The sequence below is a fragment of the Anopheles coluzzii genome, chromosome 2 (genome assembly GCF_943734685.1).
Source record: "Anopheles coluzzii chromosome 2, AcolN3, whole genome shotgun sequence".
Taxonomy (NCBI): Eukaryota; Metazoa; Arthropoda; class Insecta; order Diptera; family Culicidae; genus Anopheles; species Anopheles coluzzii.
Window position 1 is genome coordinate 42,549,481 of NC_064670.1, and position 23,217 is coordinate 42,572,697.

The 23,217-nt window shown below is 43.7% G+C and overlaps 1 protein-coding gene across 1 annotated transcript; it reads left to right on the top strand.

The window, feature by feature from the left end:
• Positions 1 to 189: 189 nt before the first annotated feature.
• LOC120951209 (protein tipE) lies at positions 190 to 22,246 on the top strand. The gene is made up of 3 exons (XM_040369790.2): positions 190 to 502; positions 8,764 to 10,929; positions 20,125 to 22,246. Exons 2-3 carry the CDS (start codon positions 10,154 to 10,156, stop codon positions 20,192 to 20,194), a joined length of 846 nt encoding a protein of 281 aa, XP_040225724.1. The 5' UTR covers positions 190 to 502; positions 8,764 to 10,153; the 3' UTR covers positions 20,195 to 22,246.
• The last annotated feature ends 971 nt before the right edge of the window (positions 22,247 to 23,217 follow it).

Genomic DNA, 23,217 nt, shown 5'->3' on the forward strand with positions numbered 1-23,217 from the left:
ACGCTAACATCACACATACACACAAAACAGGTGTATAAAGCTTGTGGTAGGATTAAATAAAACGCGGATCGCGGGTGTGCTTGCTCGTAGCGACGACATCGACAATGACTGGCATGTATGTGTGTATCCTTCCGCGCCTGTCGCGATACGTCGGCCACACATGTCGATGTCGTTTGCGCGGGTGTATCTGTGGGTCAGACTAGGACACCGTACTGGGGAGCGGTCCGTGGCCTCGAACCAAACGCTGGCGAGCGTTCAGTCTTGCGTTGCGATTCCAATCCGATGCTCGTCGGCAAGAGTACCGTGGTCGCGTGGATGTCCTTCTTTTCCGTTTCGTTGTCGCCAGTGCCGTTCTACTACCGTCGCCCCCGTTATCAGGACCATCGTTGCGCTGGTCCCGTAACGGTGCCACAGGCGACGCCATCGCTCGCATCGAACCAAGCTTTGAACAGGCTGTGCAGTGTCCAGTGCAAAAGGACGACGAAATAAGGGAACACTCTAGGTGCGTTTCTTTTTGCGGTAATGCTGGTGAAGCTGGGTCGATTTAATTGACCCCGGGTACGATAGTAGGCTGCTTTGCTGGCAGTTTCTAACAGTGCTGTAGTCTTCTGTGCTGTAGAGCAAGTTTACTAATATGATTACAATGGAAGGGCTTTTATGTGGCGTCGCTGCTTTATCCTAAATCGGTCGCGAATGCGTGTGTCTTGTGCGAATATTGTATCGCAGTATTTAGCACGGTGAAAAAGGAAGCTGTTCCCAGTTTGGGTTACAAAAACATCCTCCAAGAACATCAATTGCTGGTGTTCCAAAACTGGATATGATTTGGTACCAGCTCCCATAAGCCACACGTCTTTGATCAGAGACACACGGAACGCCTTGAGGGTGGAATTTGTTCCATTCCTTCCTTAGGGATGAGACGGTGTGTAAATGTGCTCGTGTGCTCGAAAAACCCTTCTCGAACCGAAACGTCCTAGCTTCTTCTCCGCCATCTCCTGCACACACCTAGATATAGGTGTGTGAGAGCAAATGGAAAACTAAATGTCGCCGTACCTTGCGTTCAAACGTTTGCCAATATTTAAAGACACTTCAAAGGTGATAAAGGGTGAGGCAGTGTTTTGCCTCTCGGTTTTAGGTTCATTATTAAATTGTGTTTCTTTTTGTATTTTTTTGTTTGAACGCACTACCAAGTGAGCAGAGTTATCTAATGTCTTCGTTAGTTCAGCTTCTCCTCAAAGTTGTACAAATGGTTGGAGAGTGTAATTGAATTCCGGTGTCATGTGTGTCATCCGAGTCTGGATCGCCGATCCGACTCCATGCCAAGGGCGAATGCGACGATGCGATCTTTGTGTGAATATCCAACAGTGTACCTATACATAGTTGTGTGTTTGTGTGTGTGTGTGTATTTTATACTACAAGCGATAATAACGTGTGCATGTTTGTGTGAAGGTGCGTTAGACGTTTGGTGGGTGTGTAACATCAGTAAGGAGCGATTTCTCACCTGATGATGTGTCCACAGGACGGGAGCCGTCAGAGCAGGGATTGTAGGATTTGATTGAGCAGATTGAGCAAGCAGAGGGCTAGCTGTTATGTTAACAATTGGATTGAGAGTTTTAAAGTGATTAAAAATGCCTTTCATGTCATTGGTATGCTCGTGGGTGTGCGTTTTATTATCTTACCTTTTTTGTAAACTGATAGTTTCATAAAAACATTTTTGTAAAGCTGTTTTTGTTTTTTTTAATTAAAAAAAACACATTACTCCTCAGCATAGTTTCCAGAAAAAAGGAATAAAAAATTTACAAACCAAGACGAGGGCAGACAATTGGGATTTTCCCAGATAATTTCAGCCGCTTGCACCGTTACCGTTGCTCAAAAACAAAGGAAAAGGAAATGGAAAATACCAACACTTGGAAAAAAGGCGAGTGAAGCGAAGAAGGAAAAAAATGGATTCGGTTACACAATCACTTTTTCCCACCCGCAATCGCTGCTCGAACACGGACGCACCAGATGGTGTTGGTTCGTTGCCACGCGCCGGAGAGCGCCGGGGAGAAAGTGCCCGAAAGCATCCCAGCGAAAGCTTTCAGCGTTCGGGCGTGAGTGAGCGAGACCTGCAAAACGAGTTTTACATTATTTAACCCGTCCCTTCAACTTCAACTAAACAGAAATGTGTGAAACGGGCTGCAGTGCCTTTAACCGTTTCTGTTTCAAGAAGAAAGAAAAATACGATGGCTCGAAAGCAAGTGCTCGATCGTATCGGGCAGAGCGAGGGTGCATCGTTAATCGTCGTTGCCCTTTTCGGACTTTTCGCACGAACGGGGATGGGGAAGGAATGCTTCTGGCTGACAAAAATTTGATTAATTGCTGCGAGCACTTTCGGTCCAAACACGGAGGGGGGGAAGTGACTATTAATCGACTCGAATTGTAGGCAGTAATGATAAAATTCCATCGACACATCAGTGGAAATGGGGACCAGCTAAAGTACTGTTTTATGGAGCAGATATGCTGTAATCTTAAAGCGGGCTTATTGAACTCCCTCCTTCCCCAATGCGCTTGTTATAAATTGTACTTTAAGTCGCCTGTAAGTACCTTTAGACTATTTATCTGTTAGTAGCCAACGTCAGAGAAAATAAAAACATGAAATAACTTCTCTTGTAAACGATGGTGACTGCTTTTCTGCCACAAAGGACCGACGTTCCGTTTTGGACTTTCTCCTTCGGGCGTTACTAACATTAGACTGGACCGTGTGCCGACTTTTTCTTTGATCTGGTCGTTAATTCTTGGGATAAAACATGAGACTTCCTGCATTCTTAAGGGCCTTTTTCTTTTCCTTATTGTAGTACGGTATGTTTGAATTGTTTTACTTGGTTTTAAATACTTTGCGAGATGCTCTTTTGGAGTACGTGGTTGCGTGGATTTTAGTAACTTCTTTTTTCATGTTCATGAGTTTCGTTTGTTTGTGAGTTTTTTGATTGAGTGATTGAGGTGATAGAAAATTGAACCAAGTAATCGATATTATTAATTCATTAGATAATAAATTGACAAACAGTTAAACAGACAATTTCACCAGTTTTAATAGACAAATCTCTTTCAGTACTGCAATCCAGCTAGACCTTACCATATTTGCTGTGAAATTAAATGAAATAATTAAAAAAGTGTATTTCTTATCCATTATTATTTATCTTTCCCCCACTTTTAACACTTACGAGAGGTGTGCAGTCAGAGAGGAGCGGTGTTGCTAGCAATCCAAAAAGGCACATAACATTGAAAGCTCAACGAAGCAGGAAAAAAAATCAAAACATATTTCTAAATAATTTCAATTCACCGTATTGCACGTTTGCACAATTGCATGCTTAACAAAAAAACGGCATTTGATGGACGGCTAAAGGCACACAATAAAGGGAAAAATCAATACCTCACCTCGAGCCCGAACATCCTTCCGGGGCGTAAATGGAACAGTACCGAAACCGGAGAAAGCGACCAGCAATGGAAACGCGCAAACAACAACAAAAAAATGTAGAAGGACACAGTGTAAAGCGTATGTAATGAAGGTTGGCAAAAACACGGTGCACAATGCATCGAGCGCATCGAACGAAAACACAACAAACAACGGCCTGCCGTTGCAATGCCGTACGCTAAACGCACAGGAGCCGTTCATGGCGATGGGTTTGACAGGTTCGTTGATAAGGCCAGCTTCACCAGGAAGTATCAACAAACGCGTGCACGGTCGGCCGTACGCCGTCCCAGGCAGGCAGCCATTACTCGGTGGGTGTGATTGTACCAGGGCGATTATGTGCCCTTTAATGTTAGCAAGCACATGGACAGGAAAAGCAAGTCGACTGGCAATTTTTGCTTCAAGAATTTTGACAAAAAAGTGCAATACTCGTAATCATTTGAAGGAAATTTTGTGTTCTCAATCATTTGTATTAGCTTTCGGATCTATTTTTGCTAGTGAAATAGGTTTGTTTATCTTACTCAGTTAAAAAATGTAATGTTTCGAATTACGGACACTTAAGGCATTTTTGGCATGTAATATTTTCAAACTAATTCAAGCATAATCGGTCATACACTAGCATAACTCACATAACTGAAACAAAGTTTCTAAATTTTAGGAAAAAAAGATTGCCAATTATTTTATTCGAAACATTGCAAAACTCATTAATGTTCCGAACTCATGATTTGATGCATGTTCCGGACAGCTACGAAATTTCGTCAATAATCTTCACTTTCACACACACACACACACTGCACATTTGTTTGTTTTTAACTTATTTTGTGCTCCGGTGAACATATTCCGTTGGTCAGTGTCCTCCTGGAACTACAGGACAACGGTCTCATTGACAACGGGGTTTGGATGCGGATTTTCACTTGTATTCGTAGATGCATTGAACCGAAGTACTGCTGCGCGAGTCGAAGATCTTCCCCGTAGGCCATCTAGGCATTGGACAAATTTATCTTCAAATAGTTGTTTTATTGTTATCAATGCATCTCTGTTCTTGTTATTAACACTGCCTAAAACATATTTTTGTACAATTAATCACAATCATATTCAGATAAAAAATCTTGCTTCAAATACCGGACAGCATTGAAAACGTGTTTTAATGAAACTCAGAGAATAAAATGTTGATTGCGTTGATAGCTACTTCTACAATGGATTCCGATGTACTTCAAATGCATCTGGATTAGATTTATAGGAATTATCCAAGAAATTACACTAGCGTCGGTTTTTATCAAAACTGCTATAAATGTCTTCGGTCGGTGAACAGGCCGACAGAAAATATTAATCCGGTCAGACACATTTTGAATTGGTTGTAGTACATCATGGCAATTATGCAAAGTTAAATAGCGGTATTGCTAGGGACTAGATCTAAAAAAAATCAATAAAAACATAATGCGTGTCCGGAGTTTGAAGCAATCCTTAGTTCGAATCATTGAATAAAGAAAAGCGGGTGTGTCGTAAGCAATCTGCAAAAAAGTGCATTGGAAAAATGCATTAAACTTGATATTAAGGCTCGAATAAGGCACCCAACATTACAGCCCACGATTTACTAATCATGCAATAGGAGCACGCATCTCGCATTACCATTTAATGTCATTCTATTTTCGGATTCATTTCAATGCAAAATTGAGTCACATTGTGTCACGTAATGAACTGATAATTATAGCTTTAACCAGAAATAAACCATCAAAATTTGCAAAACATATGCAGCGGCCCCAGTACGAGGGCCAAACCAGCACCAAACATAAATAACTCCCAACACTTATCCCGTCCCGATGCAACCTCATTCTGTCACTATTGGGGAAAGGGTGAAGAACACACAAAAACACACACAAACACACACTCAGAGCTTCTCGAAATTCAGATCAACATAATCTAATCATCAGACCGAAATTTTTGGCCTCCGGTTGGCACTTTTCTAATGCGCTTTTAATTGCAGCAGCGCTGCAGCCGCCTGGAAGCTACGATCAGTACGATCTGATTCTGTCAAATGTCGGGTTGACACAATTATGGAAAAGGCGAGGGAGTATGGGACTGGAAGTAGTACCCCGGGCGGATTGATACGGTGCCACCAGTGCAATTATCATATGAGCAGCTAGGTCGGTGCAATGTTCTCCGCTAATTTGCGATTGATGGATATGGATGAAGCCCAGTGCAATGCTAATAAGCTTTTCATATGGATTGAAATCAGATCGATCATAGTTGGTGGCTAATTGGAAGCGAGGGTTGAATTTAGTTATTGTTTCGAATGATTGTTTTGTTATTGTTTGTTAAGATGTTTAAAATTTAATGTTCAAATCATTAAACAAACATAGATAACATGATATTATTAGTTTTTTCACTGTAAGAATACAAAATGATGAAATTTTGATTGTTAAAATACGTCAAATTGAATGATATGAGTTGTTATTTTGTGTATTTGTCGTAAAGCTACGTAAAAAAAACATCATGGAAATCTTCTCCTTTGTTCGTAAACACATCTCAAACACAACTTTTTTAATATGTAACACTAATATGAAGGGGTGGTACCTTGGTACTGTCGTCAACTTATACAACTCAATAACATTCCCGTGATGGGTTCAAGTCTCATAATAACCGCCGCCCCGTAGCAAGGATTTGACTATCTGCGCTGCGTGGTACTGAATAAGTCTTGCAAGCCTATATATAGGCCGGCATGGAAACTGAGAACTGAAATGCAAAATCTTCCGTTATGATCATACTATTTCATTCCATACCATCAGTCAAACCCCTTAAAGGCATCACTAGTGAAGAATATCCCAACTGGAATTGAAGGTGAATTTATTTCCCAGCAGCGACGTCTGCAGTTAAAGCACCTGAGGCTCTACAGAGATCCGTCTAATGGTAGAACGTTGATTAAAAATGTATGCCCCCTACTGCGGTCATTGTGACAAATGGAACTGCCTTCAGTGCCGGAAGGAGGTGATTTCTTTTGCTGCAGCTTTTCTGATTGTACGTGAAATTTTAAATTTCTCCAACACTTTTACTTAGTAGAGAATCTATGGTGCATCCCACCGCAAAAGGATATAAACATTTTATATGAAACTTGTCACCATAGCTGTGATAACTTTGCCATAATGTGCCTTGGTTTAGATCGAACAACTAGCTTCAACTGGCGTCGACTAGCTAGGCGTATTATAATAACTGTTGACAGCCAGAAAGCAAAGCTCACCACAAGGAGATAGTAAAACCACATAAGAGGTCGCAATACCCTTTCCAACGCTGTCCTACTTTCCATTGTGTCTTTAAAAAAGAAATTATACTTGATAATAAGGTTGCAGTTTATACTTCCTCGCATACACGGAGGCCCACCCAGACCCAGGCAGCCCAAGCGCTCGTATAAACTCCCAAACGGGCCAACAGTTCCATCTTTTGCTGTTCCATTCTACCACAAAATATCCTAGCAAAACAATGGATTATTCATGCAGTGTGTTGAATGTGGGTGTGTGCGTTTATCCATTGCAGTCGTCAAGACATGGCTGAAATCGCACCAGAGTTGGCGGGCGATAAATCGTACAGATGAAAGCAAATCCCACGAGCCTGCCGTTCGGAGAAAAGGGTAGAACAGTTTAAAAGTGGAATCGACGGAAAAGGAAATCCAGTAACAGACTGTAAGTGGGAAACACACACACACACACATCAAGAAGTAAGCGAGTATGTGTGTGTGAGAGATAGAGAACCCAAGAAAAAAAAGAGTTAATAAAAAAGGGCCAAACGGAAGTGCCACCAATTGTGGTCCGGAAGAGCCACTATCGACGGTGTACTTCAAGTTTGCTGTAGGTCTGTAACTTCATGGCAGAGTGCTTTCATCGCAGCGGCTTCTTGGCGCGCTCTTCCATACAGAGGTTGTGTGTGTGTGTGTTTCGGCGAGCGTGCGAACATGTGGGTGGATCGTTTGTGGAAGCGTGCAAACACACAGTGTCCAGCTTTACGTGTTTTGGTGCGCCTTTCGCGTTGGACCGAGGGCCGATGCCAAAACGGCCCCGTGGAAGAAACATAAAATCAATATAATAATCGTAAAAGAAACGAGGTTATACATCACGGCTTGACCACATCATATCGTTTGTTTGTAGGGGAGAAAAAGAAGGAGAAGAACAAGGGGAATTGGGTGATATTTGTGGGTTTGTTCATGTCGTTTTGTTTTGTGTTTTTAGTTTTGCCCGACCGCTAAAGTGCATTCGTTGGACGTTGAAAAGTTAGTGAGTTCAAGCGATTCAGGCACAGGAGAGAAGAGCGCTTAAGTCAATCGATTGCTCGAAAGTTGTGCTTTGTAGGGTTTAAAGTTTGGTTTCATAATCTTACTCGATACAGCAATCCATTTATCGCAATCTCCTTTGAAACATAACCAAATAGAAACTCATATGTTAAAGGTACACCACAAACGGCAAGCTAAGCACAAAAAGTCTATTAGCAAACAATTACCCTACTGCGTAGGGTTGAAGGAAGAAAAAAGAAAACAACAACACACGACGCCTGCACAAAAACACGAAAGGACACCTTCCGACTCGGCGAATCCGATTACGGTGAACAAAAAGCGAGGCTTTGGTCCGCAAGTCGACGGTAGAAAATCTCCCGAGGCAACAACGGCCAACCCCAGTGCCCGCCCAGGAGCGGATCATTAATGAAATCAAACCTAAATTGTACGTTAATTAGCTGTCCGATGGGGCGACGGGCCGTTGTCGTAGTGTGTCTGTCACCGTCCAGCATCGAGGCCAATATTAGCTACCCGAGAGCGATACTCGTTCTCTTTCTCGCCCTTAGCTGCTCGGTCTTGGGGCTCCACGAGTTTGGCAAGGACGAAACGGGTGCAATTTTTGCCCCCTTCCAGCAACAAATCATCGTGAGCGACCAGGCGTCCGCTTTCGGTATGGGCGCGTTTTGTTGTTGTGGTTGTTGGTGTGTGTTCTATTCACGAAGCGCGCAGATTGCTGTGGCGTGGTAACATTGGTTGTCTAATTTCGCACCAATACACACAAATGCCGTGCCATCCATTGGGACTGGTTACTACGATCGCAACAAAAGAAGGTCTTTTAAACACCGTCGAAGTTTGAACGTCGAACTGAAAAGCTTGTTTGCTCAGAAGTGCATTCTCGTATGCATATGTGTATGTGTGTGTATGCGTGCGTGAAAAATATTTCTATTTTACGTATTTTTGGTGCCATTTTCTAGTTAGTGCTAAGTGAATGGAAAGGATGTAAAAGCGATTACTCTAACACTGCTAACACGCCATCCTATAATCTATTCCTTTGCAGGCCGCAGCGACCACACAGCCAAGATACGAGCAGACGAGCGACCGAGCCAGAGACGCGAACCTCGGAAGCAAAAGCTTTCCCGTGCTGAGCAACCTGAGAGCGAGAGCGACGAGAAAAAGAGAGTAACAAAAGCGTACACAAAACAAGTGTGTGTGTGTGTGCGTTTGTGAGAGAGAGTGAGTGTGAGCGGGAGATAGAGTTTGATTGTGTTTGTGTGCAATAAATTCGCCTACGCCCCCTCGCCCTAACTGAAGAGCCTCTCCCAACAAGCTGACAGCGTGTCTGACAGGTTGTGGGTGAATAGCGGTGCTAGTGTATGTGTACGCGAGCCCAACCGTGTATACAACAGTGTGAGCCTTGATAGTTCGACTCCAAACGATCGCCCTTCGGGAGAACGCGACCGGAGTCGGAAAAGTGGTGCGTGTGCCAGTGCTAGGCGGCGAGGGCGTGCAAAACATCAGGCGCCGTCCTTCCCAACGTCGAAAGATGATGTTTTATGGCTAGAGAAGTGAAAAGAGAGAGAGGGAGAGCGAGAGAAAGAGCGTGTGAGCAACAACAAAAAAAAGAAATCAGTGCATTTATTTATGTTAAAGAAAAAGCTCTACATATGTATTTGTCGTGTGTTCTGGTGTGAGCGTGCTGTGTAGTGTGTGCATTCAGATCAAGCGGTTCCAACTCAGCGGGCACGCGTGCCTGTATGTGTGTGTGTGTGTTAGTTTGTGCATGTGTGTGTGTGTGTAAGTGTGTGTAATTAAAGCAGCGATTGATAGTTCAAAATCACTGGTCTGCAACACCGTTACATCCAGATGATGAGTTAAGCCCGGCTCAGGAAGGGAGTCGTCTAGTTGTTTTTTCTTGTTCCGCTGCTTCCGTCTGCTTTTGTGCCCTTTCTGCTGGGTGCTGCCTGGTGTGAGCACGTGCCCGTTTGCTGGACCGTGTGGGGGAGGCGGCAGAAGAGTAAGCGAACGTCCGGTTCCCGGTAGAGAAAGAGCCCGCACACTCGGCACACGCGGCTAGCTGGCGGCACCGGCTGCCATCAACTCCATCCCTTCCTCGAGCACCCGGGGCCAGCACCACCAAGAGCAACACGGCTTGTCCTTGAGGGGGATGTTGTGGATCGTAGGCATACTACTTCCACTGGCAGCAGCAGCAGCAGCGGGTGTACTAGCGGATGCCGAAGCAGCAGCAGCAGCACCCTCCTCACCATCGTCCTTGAGCACCACCGAGTCATCGCCGTCGTCGTCGCTGTTGTCCAACACCGCGCCAGCGGACACCGGTGCCTGGTGTACCGTGATCCAGCAGCAGCCGCAGCCCCTGTACCTGCCCGTCCACCGACCACCGTCCGGTCAGCAAACCGCCCGCGCCACCCGTGCATGCCGGTGCGACCACCATGAGGAGCGATAGTTCGGAACTGCTGCTCGAGCAACAGGCCGAAGAGCTACGGAAGAAGAAGCTGCTCGAGCTAGCGGCGGCGAAGAAGGCGAAAAATGGGCCGCCGCCCAAGCGGTCGCTGCGCGAGAACGCCTCCTTCTACACGACGTCCGGGCTTGCCTTCCTGTCGGTGACGGCCGGCGCCTCCCTCCTCTTCCTGGTGCCGCTGTACGTCGATCCGGCCATCTCGACGCTGGTCGGCGACTTTGTCGAGCGGCCGACGATGTGCGTGACGACGCGCCGCGAGGACATGACCGGCCTGTTCAACTGCTCGTGGAGCTCGTGCCGGGAGGGCTGCACCTCGGACGTGTTCAAGTGCACGCACATCTACGTGACGTTCATAGACGATCTGAACTTTACCTTCCCGTTCAACGCGACGCCGGCGGAGCTGTTCAACCTGACCGACATCGAGCGGTCGGAGGAGGCGATCCTGCTGGTCAACATCAAGGGCTGCGGCTACCCGCCCGCGGTCAAGTGCAAAAACTTCACCGACCTGTACGGCTTCGAGGGGGCCGTCTTTCCCTGCTACTACTCGAAGCAGAACAAGACGGTCGTGATGACGGCGTACAACCGCGAGGACCAGGTCAACACGATCATCCACTTCTTCGTGGTGCCGTTCATCGTGACCGTCGTCTCGTCCGTGTTTCTCTGCATCATGCACTGTGATTGTAGGTGTAAGAAGGAGCGCCGGCGGCACCGCCACCGGCATCGTCGGCCTAGGATAGAGAATCTCAGGTAAGCAGCAAAGTATGGGAGCGGTGGGTGGTGGTGCCGGTTGGTCGTGCGAGGGTGCGGGGGGAATGAAATTTAATTAAGCCGGCCACGCAATGCTAACACCGTCGCGGCATGGGCGAAATTTTACTGTGCGTCACGCCAAGCCGGTTGAAGCCGGTTTAATGCAATTTAGAAGGCTGTGCCTGTGTTGTGGCGAAAATTATTATTTGTCGAAAGACTCACCACAAAAAGGGGAAACGAGGGTGGTGAGTGGAGGGGGATGGGTAAGAGGAGAAGACATTCAAATTTGTTCAACAGGCAGACGAATTAACTGCTTTGTTTGAATTTTGACGCGGCTTTAGTGTGAAAGAGAGTGCATTTACTGTGGTTTTGGAGGTATATTCGTGCTATGGAAGCTTTGGTTGTTATATTTATACTACATCACAACCATTTTTGCATCTTTTTTTACGCTACATATTATGTGCAGGCATAATATAAATCGTAATTATTAAAATAGAAATAAATAAATGGTATCTAAATCTTCACGCGAGAAATATAGCCAGTAGCGTGTTAGCAGTCTCTGTTTGCTAATGCTTTAAACTTAAAAAATGGCCTAAAATGTAGAAAATGTAATGAAAAAAATTGTTTCGTTTGTCTGATGTGTCTCATGTTCGTAACTGATTTAATTGCCGTATTAGCTCACCACTTCGGTCAGCGCTAGACTGCTCGTGTTGTGGCGTTTCGCAGTATTTTTCGGCTCCCCTGTTTTGTTTCTTTTTTGGCGCGCCGTGTACAATTCAGCGAAAATTAAACAGGAAATAGTGTGGCTTCCTGGTGCTTTGTCACATCGCTAACGGGTAGGTTATGGGTTTTGTTTTTTGGCGTTTGGTATTCTTTTGTGTTTGTTTTTACTCGGTTTGGTTTCGCTGGTTACCACAGTTGATTTGGAAGAACCGGTGAATGTTTTATATTCGATGCGGAACTGTTGGTTTGCAATTTATAGCAGTTCGTTAGGTTCGCGGCGGGAAAAGAGAGTTTAGTGCAACTTGGAAACAAAGAACGTATTTTATTGGTCCCTACGGACCGGAGTAGAGGCTGTTGTGTTGCGGCTCTCATAAATTTAACGTTTAATATGGATCTGGCATACTTCAGCTGGACAACCAGTTGCTTCTAACTGTTATTTGTCACTGCTCACCTTACTGTTGGAAAAGGTATTCCTTCCTCTCTGTTACGAAATGACTAAGACTACGGCATGGGGACATGTATTTTAATGAATTACATCAGCTGTTAGCAATAACAGCTAAGAGCTTCATAACATGAATGCCGTGTAATATGTTTAATTTACGTAATCGTTATTTATGCGCATCATCGTGTTTTGACAAATTCAAATTAGGTTTTTTCATCTTTTCGGGGATGCTTATATTTAAAGTAGTGTATACTATCTTGCTTCTCTTGTGTTAGTATTATTGTTTGTATCTGAACCTGATTATCAGTAACTGCGTTGTAATTGTAATCGTTGTTAGACCATTTTTTGAGCATATTATCAACTATTAGACCATTTTTTGACCATTTAAATAGACCATTTTTTGAGCATATTATCAAAAAAAGGTAAATTTAGTGACAGAGAGATAATGAACGTTATGATCTGTTATATTGCTTTATTACTCTTTTTTGCATACTTTTTTACTTAAATGTAGTTTCTTACAGTTTAAAAGACAAACTGCATTCCTCTACTACTTACGCTGAAATTACACACAACATATCTTTTAATTATATTTTTGCTACAAGAAAACCTTCATACTGCGTTCAAATAGAAATGCGTGTAAAAAGATAAAAAAAAAGATCGGTTCTAGTGTCGAGCATATTTGAATATTAGCATGTAAAATATGTTGTACAAAACGGTCTAAGTATTTCGATTTGAGTTGTTCATGAAAAAACATGCAAAAAAGTGCCCCTATTTTGTTAAAATCAAATCAACACTTCCAACATTGTCTTAGTGTTAGTTGTTAAAATATTTTCAATGAATCAAAAGGTCTTTGAAATATGCTTTATAGATGTAGTTGCAAAAAGAGTGTTTTTTAAATGAAATTATTGTTATACAATTATGAAGTTGAGTAATGGCATAAATTGATGCTTTGTAAAGCTGTACTGAACTATCTAACAGATAAACCCACAATCATTCCTTAGCATTTTCTTGTCAGCAGCAACGGTGATGTGTAAACTTTTCCATTCGTTTCTTGCACCGTAACAGACGGCTGCATATGCTAATACGATTCCTTACTCCACTTATACACCAAAAAACGTTCGAATTAACTTTAACCTTTTCTACCATACCGCCTGGGGTGCTGCTAGCTCCAATTACGAGATCAAAATCGGACCGCTTTCTATTAACTTTCGTTCGACGCATGAAGCTAGTGCTAAAAATAAAACAAAAAAGGGAACCACAAAGTTAGACGCTTGTGATACGTGTAGGATGGCGTGGCCATGTTCAATGCTGCCGGTTGGGTATGAAATATGAATCACGTTGTAGGGTATGTGCGATCAGCAACAACACACCTGCATGGGATTTGGGAACACTTTCCGATTCACCACCACACAAAGCACGCGTGTGTTAGTGTGTGCGGTGTGAGGATTAATTATTTTTCAACAAGTTCCTTAAATGCTTTCGAAAAGTTAACTTGTGCCCTTTGAAATTGTTTCGACCTTCGCCCAGGACCGACGGAGTGCATCTGCGAGCTGCTATGCATAGCAAACGTGATGTATTGGGGCACCACGCGTGTGAGCTTACGTGTCAGTAGGTGGAACCATGATTATTCTGAGTGCTTCCCTCGGGAATGTGTTACAACGTCGATTTTTCATCGATTATTAGCAAACGGAAAGTCCTCTCGCAAAGGCGGGGGTTTTGCATCTTTTAGCATTTCAAAGCACCTGCAGTAAAGAAAACGAAACTGCAATCGTGAATTGCACTCCATCCGTCCAGTCCTCTGCATTGCTCTGGAGAGCTTTCACTCCACGCGGGCTGCACTTGACCCTAAATCCTAGGCGCAAACACACTCACAAACTCATACACAAATTTTAGCTTTTTACCTTGCCACCGGTCGACATGCTGGGTGATTTCCCGACTTGACAAACGTTCGATTGACTTCACTGTATACGAATACAGCGCGAAAGAAGGGTGGATGGAAATCAGAAACGAAAACTCCTTCCAAATTCGTTGACAAAGCAGCGGTAAAATGCAGGTACGAGGAGTGGATTGAACCTGGAATGTTCGCTCGCTTTTTGCTTCCGTGTTTTGCCGTGGTTTAGTTGGTGACGATTGTATGAGTGTGTGTGTGTGTGTTGGTGTGCATGCCTCACGATTCTGTCCCACCTTGTCCCATTCGCATTCGTGCCATGTGGGTCGATGCTTTTCGGGGCGGAAAGGTTAACCCTGTGCTGTGCCGGTGGCGGCTGTCGAAAAGTGGATGACAATCGCGTGACAGTGCCCTATAACCGCACCAAATGAACAGCCGGCCCATGCAATGCTGGTGGATTATTTGTTATTTCATTATGGTTAATAGGGCGGTGGCGGTAAGCACCACTCGGTCAGTGCGGTTTACCGCTCTCAGCTGGAAGGTCGTTCGAGTTGTTGTCGGGGGGGTTGTTTTTTGTTTTTAATTTTTGACAAGGATGAGGACATTTCTGCCCACCGTGGCCTTCACATCTGCCTTCCTTTCACAACTGCATACACTCACACATACACACTACACGTCCTTAAAGCACAGTCGACCGCTAGAGTGTATGTTTTATGTTGTGCTTTTTTCACCCCAAACCCTATTGTTGGCGCCGAGCCGCAGTTCCAAAATTTGATGTTGCTTAGCTGTGGCCACCAACACACACACACACACACACACACACACACACACACCCACACATACACCTTTTTTGCTGCCGTGCATAATGAGGGACCTCGTTGAAGTGGTGCTTGCACGAGCACGAGACCATAATTCCCATTCCCGAACGCTACAACTGGCCTGGAGTGGTTTACTGTTTCATTGCTGGGCTTCTTGTGACCTTCGCACAAAGAGATGAAGTTGTTCATTTTGTCACCAGCTATCCTGCAGCCTGCAACGCTACAACTCCTTCCCGTTTGTTGTCTGCGGGACGTGTTGGCGGGCAAACAGAGGCAGAAAAACACGTGGGCCTGAATAATGGAGCACTCACTCACTCACTTGAGCAGGTGACGCTGCTGCATGGGTCGCCTGATGGGTTCCAGGGGGAGTACAACAATCGCTTGCGATGCGAACGTGTAACTTGTTCGGTGGCTACAACAGAGTGCGCAATTGTGGTAGGCCTACAACGAGTGCTGCGAGCGGAGGGATGCGGGTGGTAAATTATCCGATCCGTAGCTCGGAATGGTGCTTGAATTTGATTCAAAAGGTTTGGCCGACGAGTGATAGAACATATCATTAAAAGGAACCGGGCGGTTTAACGATGTTGGGTTTAGTTCGGGACTCTTGGCGTCCCTGTGGCACATATATCATACAGAGGATAAGCAAACTACGATAGGAATAGAAAGTTATTTAAGTTTATTTTCGAATCCCAGCGGGGTTCTCCCGTGATCTGTGATAGTTGGCACCCTTTCTCAACTCTTGGTATGACACCATGATGTGTCATAAAAACAACAAAATCGAAGTGTCCTGCAGGTATGCCCAGGGTATTTGGTAAATTTGTGCAACTCATTATATTTGATGTTTTGCTTTTTATGAAAATATGCAGTCAACTGCACGCATATCAAAATGACTAAGCTTAAGAACAAACGTCCAAACACGTAGCACAATTTCTAGAAGGCACGATGAAACGCAGTTCAAACATGATTGTGAGTTTAAGCAATTAAACTCACAATCATGTTTGAATCCTAAACAAATGTCATATATGCACAATTAATTCACACTTATACAATGAAGTGTACTAACCTTTTTAAAATAATATCGTTCCTTCGTGCTTCTATTAATCTGTTGAAGCTGGTTTGCGTTAAAATTTGAATTTTTATCCACCAATGAAAAGCCGCGTACGTGCTGATGTCCTTTTATTGCACGGCAAACTCCGTACTCTCCGAACCACCGATTAGCAAAGGGGAAAACATTTTGTTCACGTACGCTCGTGCTGCAAGCAACAGCCAGCAACACTTTCGGTACAAGTAGTGTCCCTTGATCAGTGCTCTCCAACCTTTTCAGGATCACGGACTACTTAGCTTTTCATATATGTCTGCGGCGGCCCACATATATTGTGATTTTGTTCAAAGCTTCATGATTAAATATGTTTAATTCTTATTCTAGCCATAGCTGTTGAAAATATAATCTTGATTGTAGAGAAAGAAAAGTACAAAATATGGTAACAAGATTTTCTTTCCAAAAAAAAATTCTTTTGAGGGCCACGTATGCGGGCAACGGACCACAGGTTGGAGACCACTGCCTTAGATGAGCGAGCCAAGGCACGTACCGGACGGCGTAATGTGCAGGACAGCAGTGGACACGAAAATTACTTGAGTAATGGTCAAAATACATCAATTTGGTTGATGCTCAGCCTCTGTGCTAAATATTTACACTCACTGATGCAATGTTGCTCGAGCTGGAACGATTGCGGACGACCGGCAGCAGAACGCAGAAATTTGCTAAACATTGAGTGTTAAATCATAAAATATTAGCTCTCATCAGTCGGATCGATGGATGTGCTTGGGTCGTTGAAGTTGTTGCTTTATTCGTTGATAGGGCAAGGCTTTTTCGCTTATTGCGCGTTGTTCTTTCTTTCCTTATTCCACGTTCGGGCGTTCCACGTAAAATCTATTGCCATTCATATCGAACACTTTAACGTGGTAAAGACTTCATTAGAAATTCTCTACCAGTACGCCGGCATTGCTATTGCCCTACTTGAGGAGAAAGTATAATGTATGTGTGTATGTGTGTGTGTGTGTGTGTGTGTGTGTGTGTGTGTGTGTGTGTGTGTGTGTGTGTGTGTGTGTGTGTGTGTGTGTGTGTGTGTGTGTGTGTGTGTGTTGTGAGATACAGTGAAACGAAAATGGAGCGGAAGGAACCATCATGATGATTATGTTGGTGTTCATGTTCACGTACTGAGGTTTCGAAGGAAAATCCCTAGGAAAACCTCTGCTTCCACTTCCCCTGACGATGATGGTGATGATGATGGTGAAGATGATGCGAATGGTTCAATAACGGTGTTCGTTTTTAAGAGCCTGCGAAGAAATCCCAGGATCTCATAGTACCACAAGCAAGTAGACCGTTTTCGGATGAGAAGGTGAAAGATGAAGAAAAATGGTTGGATGCAAATAATGCGCGCTGTGGCGGAGGCGGCGGACGGTGGAAATGTGGACAGATAACGCGAGAAGGAAACCCGGCTTGGGAGAGGACCGAAAAAAAAGACAACGTTAGCATTTTGGCGGCGTTTAGGTGAAAGGAGGGACATTTGATAAGTTCCTTTTTTCGAAATTAATCTCCCGACCGTACGCTGGGAATGTGAGCGTTAACGATGGTTGATAGTAAGGGTGATAAATTCGGCCATTGCGGTTGATGTTGCTTTGGCTTCGTATTGCGCTAAATAGAATGCCATAAAAAGATGAGCTTTTTCTCCAACAAACAGAACGTGTTATACGGCAAAACTGTGTTTGATTATTTAAATAGAAAAGCAACCAATTGCATGTAAGACCTTCACTAAATTAAGAAAAACAACATGGAACATGTGAACATGGTTCATTTGTTTGCCTTTTATACAGTGAGTCCAAAAAGTATTCGTCTTGCTTAATGTTTCACTCAAAAAGGCGAATTATGGCTGCAACCATAAGTATACACATTTTGCTAAAATAATAAGCATGACAATATTGCAAATGGCAATCATACATGTAAAAATCTTTTTTTTTTTTTAAGTCGTTTGACGGACGCTCAAAAAGTATTTGTCTACCTATCTGGTGAATCATTTACACTGGCCAAACACTACGTAGATGTGAATGAAATGTATGTTTATGATTCTGTTGGTGATTTCATTCAAAATTAATGAATTCCTTAATCTTCGTTGAATTAATGAAATTAATGAATAACGGTCAATCTAATGGGATAGGATAACAGGAGCGGTTTATTGGACAACATATTAAATCAAGCCCAAGAATCAGCGCATTTAGCGATGGCAAATACGTTCAGGTTTGATGGTTTGAACGAATGAATTGTTACGAAAATGTATTGTTTGAATAATACCATCCGCAGATAATGATCAAATCCGGTAAGGAGCATCACACAATACAGGAATTAATTTCAAATAAGACTCAATTAACAGATTGAAACAAGTTTAATACGTCGATGTCGTACGGCCCTCGTTTAGTAGAGCGAAAACAACCTAGTGGGATGTCGCAGCAAAGTCACGTGTAACGGTAACACCCTGAAGCATCATTATAATAGGGCTAAGTAAGGACAGATGTGCTAGAAAAATGATTCAAAATAATAGGGAAAGAGATTGGGAAATATATTCTTACATGTTTTAAGTACTTTGAGTCCCAATTCTGCAAAATTCTATTCTGTCCCAATTCCCAATTCTGTCAAAAGACTTTAGTTACATGTCAAATGTATTGCAATATTTTAATACTTTTAGCAAAACGTGTCTATTGATGGTCTCTTTAAAAAACCACATAATTACATTTCCCGACTCATGCATATAGCGGCCATAATTCGCCTTTTTCTGTAAAATATTCAACTAGACGAATACTTTTTGAACGCATTGGATAAAGTTATTTCATCAAAAACATCGATGAACAAAAACAAATCGCCTGAATACGCCTCGAGCAATTGCTGCTCAAACAAGGTGTCGCAAATAATGAATAATGAAGGTTAAACATCAAAGAAATTGATTGTAATGCCTGTACAGGATATCCTGGTTTAGAATCTATCCAAAAAAGCAAATAAACGAAAAAAAAACAACAACAGCTTGAAAACCACACAAAACCCAAATTGAGACGAAAGTGATGAATAAAATGCTGAATAAGAAATAAAGGTAGGATTCGGTAACACCAGGAAAAAAAAAAACAATTTCAGCTGATAGAACGCTTAAAGAAAATATTGGAATGCTTTCATCCCAGCAAAACGGTAAAAAGGAAGCATACCTCAAGTGTCTTTGTTTGCGGCTGAAAAACATCATAAAAACACAAACATAATTCCACTCCAGCGAAAGCACACGAACAAAGCGCATGTTTCATTTCTATCGAAAAAAACAAGGTGAAACGCGTATTTCGCATCATTTGATGGGACAAATTTGCATTCCAAATGCAAAGCGGTAGGAGAAGAGTATTCCTCGCACCTTTCCCGCTTGGTGGTGTGGCTCAACGATGGACCGTATCACCGAAAAGAACTAGGAATCACACAACACACACACATTTACACGCAAATCGCACCCCGCCAACATACCTCGTAGGCAGGGAGCCGTAACCAACAATGACAAAGATTTTGCGACGTATTTCTTTATTAAAAACATATTTTCATTGGCACGCCCCAAATCAAGAACAACTTCATTTTTGGGAGGACATTTTCGGGGTCCGGGCTGAAAGATGGCAGGAAAGGATGGAAGGTTTATGATGTATCGCACGGCATCCGTGGATTATGTAGCAATCCCGAAACACACACACACTCTCACCAAACAACACATGCAAATGGAAAGCAAGCTACCAGCGACTGAAAACAGTCCGTACCACAATACCGGAAAGCTTCGAAGTGGAAATCATAAAACACGTGCCTTTAGTACGATTTAATGGCAGATGGCATGCGAAGGGGCTATTCGGCAGATTCACATCGCCGCTGATGGGGGTCGATCGTGACGAACCATTTTTGGAGGGGGGGGGGGGGGGGATGGATCGCAAACGGCGTGGTTCCACAACAGCGATGCAGTCACACCAATTTTGGGGGGAAATCCCCATTGTTCTGCATATTGTATTGCATACAGTGGAGTGTAGGTCCTCGTACATTTTACCGAAATTGGCCCACATCCCATGGCCATTTGTTTTCTTCTTATTTTTCTCCCATTGCGAAGTTATAGGGAACGAGTCCCAAAAAAGTGATGATGCTCGTGCGCTTACTGAGTTACATTTGCTTGAATCACTTCCCAGCTAGACTTGCTTGGAAGACCATTTGTACTAACCATCTGATTTTCGTTTTCCCTTTCTCTATCCGTTTGTGCTTTCCACAGTGATTCATCAATATCGACACGAGTGGACATGCTGACACCGGCGATCGAAGTGTACAAGCCGCCACTCTGACACAAGGACGACACCCTCGAGAGCAACCTCGGCAACCCGTCGACCAGTAGCGACCTATGACGAGGCATCCTTTCGTGTCCGCCACCATCATGCTGCGACGTTCCACACCGTTCCCTCCGATCGCGCCAACGGCCCATCCGCCTGCTGCTGGCCGTTCTCGCCCTACTCGCCGGAACTGTCGTCCCGCTCCCATCAATGCACACGCCGTGGTCGTGGCTGTTGCCGCTGGTATTGCCGCTCGCTGGCAGCAACAGCAGCAGTGGCACTGCTTCCGGCCCCCAGTCGTACGCTTCCCGCTGCTCCTCATTCGTATACGAGCCCATCGTCATCGCCAACGTCGGTCACGATCGCCAGCCGGCTGAATGGTGCGGAACCGCGCCAACACACGGCACTGGTGGACAGGTTGGATCATAGCGTTGGCTGCATGGCTGAAAGGTAGGTGTGGTCTGGCGGGAGTGATCCAATTCAACCGCAAAAGGGCAACTCGTGCGCTCGTTCGATGAATGGACAAGGAATAAGAGAAACCGCCATCGCTGGCCGATGGTAAAGGGTAGTGAGCCGAGCTCAGCTGTACATACCGTTTCGCATTGAAAAATAAAAAAACAAATCAAACGCACTCACAAATAAACATTCGGCATCACCATCAGTTCACAGGCGAGTCAACTGCGGTGCGTCTTGTGTTGTTTCAGTCCTATACGTACGAATACCGGAGCACCAGTTTGCCAGTTTGCTCCTTCTGGCGACGTCAGAAATGCTTCTCCAATGCCGGGCCCCTTGCCAACCACGTGATCGGCAGTGAAGCTGAAGGCACAGAGTAACGATAATAAATATGAGCCCGCCGCACAGCGTGGCATGGATATTTCCTAACCCACCCTGCTGCACTACGGCCGGATGGTTAGGAGTAGCGGGTTTCCTTTTACATCCTTTTTGATTTTGTTTTGTTGTTGAGCCTTTCGCTTGCTGAGCGAAAACGTGACCTTTTTTTTGTTGTTTGCTCTCGTACCCCGTATTTTCGACGGCCGATTGACCGATCACGAACGTCTGGTCGTGTATCGGCGGCTAGTGCAAAACCCTTCGCCTTACATTAGGGATCGTTTTCTTAGACAAGCACTTAGAAAATAGAATGAAAAAAATAGAAGAACAAAACGTACACATGAAAAGACCGGCTGCTGCTAGAAGCGAAGGATGTAGTTTTGCTTCTTAGACCCACTTCATCTACCCTCACAATCCTGTTGAAGCCTTTCTTCTACTGCTGTTGTGTTGTTCTTTTCTCTTTTCTTCTTTGACCTGTTCGACCCAGCCTTACAGGCACGAGCTCACGTTCGTTACTCGGATAATTTGCAGTTCCAAAACCGCCGTTTTGCTGTGGAGCGTCCACGGACGTGCACCATATTGGAAGTAGCCACTTTAGATAGGCCGATAAGTATCCGCAAATGGCGCAAAACGTGAAGACCATATGGCAAATATCAACCCAAACAGATGGGTGAAGAAAATGGGTGGAAAGGTGTGGTACTACACAGAACGGACACCCATTTGGTCAGTTTTTGGGTAGGAGCACTGAGAAAAGGAAGCACACACTAACGGACAAATGCATGTGTTTAACGCGCGAAAAAGGCTTGCAAACCTGTACTTGAGAGGTTTTTTGTTGCTTTGCTAAAGCCATGTTATTTGTCCTTTTTGTTGCAGTTAGCCTGGCGTTCGCATGTAGGAACGGGGTTTAAAAGGGTGTAAGCGTGGGAGCGATTGTTTGGAGCTGTCGGGTCGTTCGGCAAACAACCACAACGCGAGTTAAGAGCAACCATTTTCAGCTCGTTTCATAAAATCAAACGCATCAAGCAAGGGCTTCGCACGACGTGCAAAATTGACCAAGACACAAAGAAGTATCGGCCGCAGCATAGGTGGCCGTTATATAATGGATAAGCGATCAACATTTGTGCGTGATAACAACACCAGTTTACACAATAGAGACAAAAAGAGCGAGCGTACATGGCGAGCGAGCGGTGACAAATAGGAATATTACAGCAACGTAAAAGCAGCAGCAGCACACACACACACATACACGCGATAAGGATTAGCGAAACAATCTCTTTAGGGTGTCAAATTATGCACGAAAAATTCAAAGCAAAATGTATGTAAAATCTAATGCGAAGTAGAAATGTGAATGCTAAGCAGAACGAAAAAATAGAAACAAAACGCTAAAAGATAACACAAATAACATAACAACAAAAACGATAAGCAAATACTAGAAGGCGTAACGAACGTTGTGGCGTATTTCCTTAACCATTTTGGGGCGAGAGGCGAGCAAAACAAACCAAAAGAAAACATCAAAAGAAACCCAGTCACGGAAGCGAGACGCCATAGAGCGTCATTACTATTAAGAAAGGGCGCGTAGCGTTTAAATAAGTAAGCAAACTAGCTAAGAAGTAGCTATACAGTAGCAAAAGCAACAAACCGATAATGTAAGTAGGTATGGGTGTAAGTGTTTATAACCAATGAATGCATAGTGAAGAGGAAGCAGACGAGTAAAATGATACAGTTACAGTCCAACACATACACGGCAGTTTATTTTATTGTTGCTTTCATGAGAGTAATGAAGGTGTGTTTAGAGTCTTGTTACAATGGAAAAGAAAAGTATAGGGCCAGATAAAAACAAAATCTGACGTTAGATAAGAAAATATACTTTTTTATAATTTGGTCAAGTCATGTTTTTTATGTTTGCTTGAATACATTTTTGCTAAAACGTTACGTTGCGTTACGTTTTTCAGAAAGTGTGTTATGCGTTACTGTTATACGGAATATTCATTAATTGTTAGTACATTTATTCCGAAGCATTGAAAAGTTGGAACGACATTGCACTTATAAGTGATAAATCTAATTATTGCTCAAATTATTTCCTTTTTTCTGGTTAATGCCTTTCATATTTTAACGCCCTAAGCTTACAAAAAGAACTAACAAAAGAAAGAATCACACGAGCGGTGGCCATACTATTTGTTAATTACTTCAGCTGTAACTATACGATTTTG

Coding starts and splice junctions, on each gene's coding strand:
- LOC120951209 (XM_040369790.2), top strand. CDS start 10,154: ATGAGGAGCGATAGTTCGGAACTGCTGCTCGAGCAACAGGCCGAAGAG. Junction 10,930..20,124: donor CCTAGGATAGAGAATCTCAG/GTAAGCAGCAAA, acceptor TGCTTTCCACAG/TGATTCATCAATATCGACAC.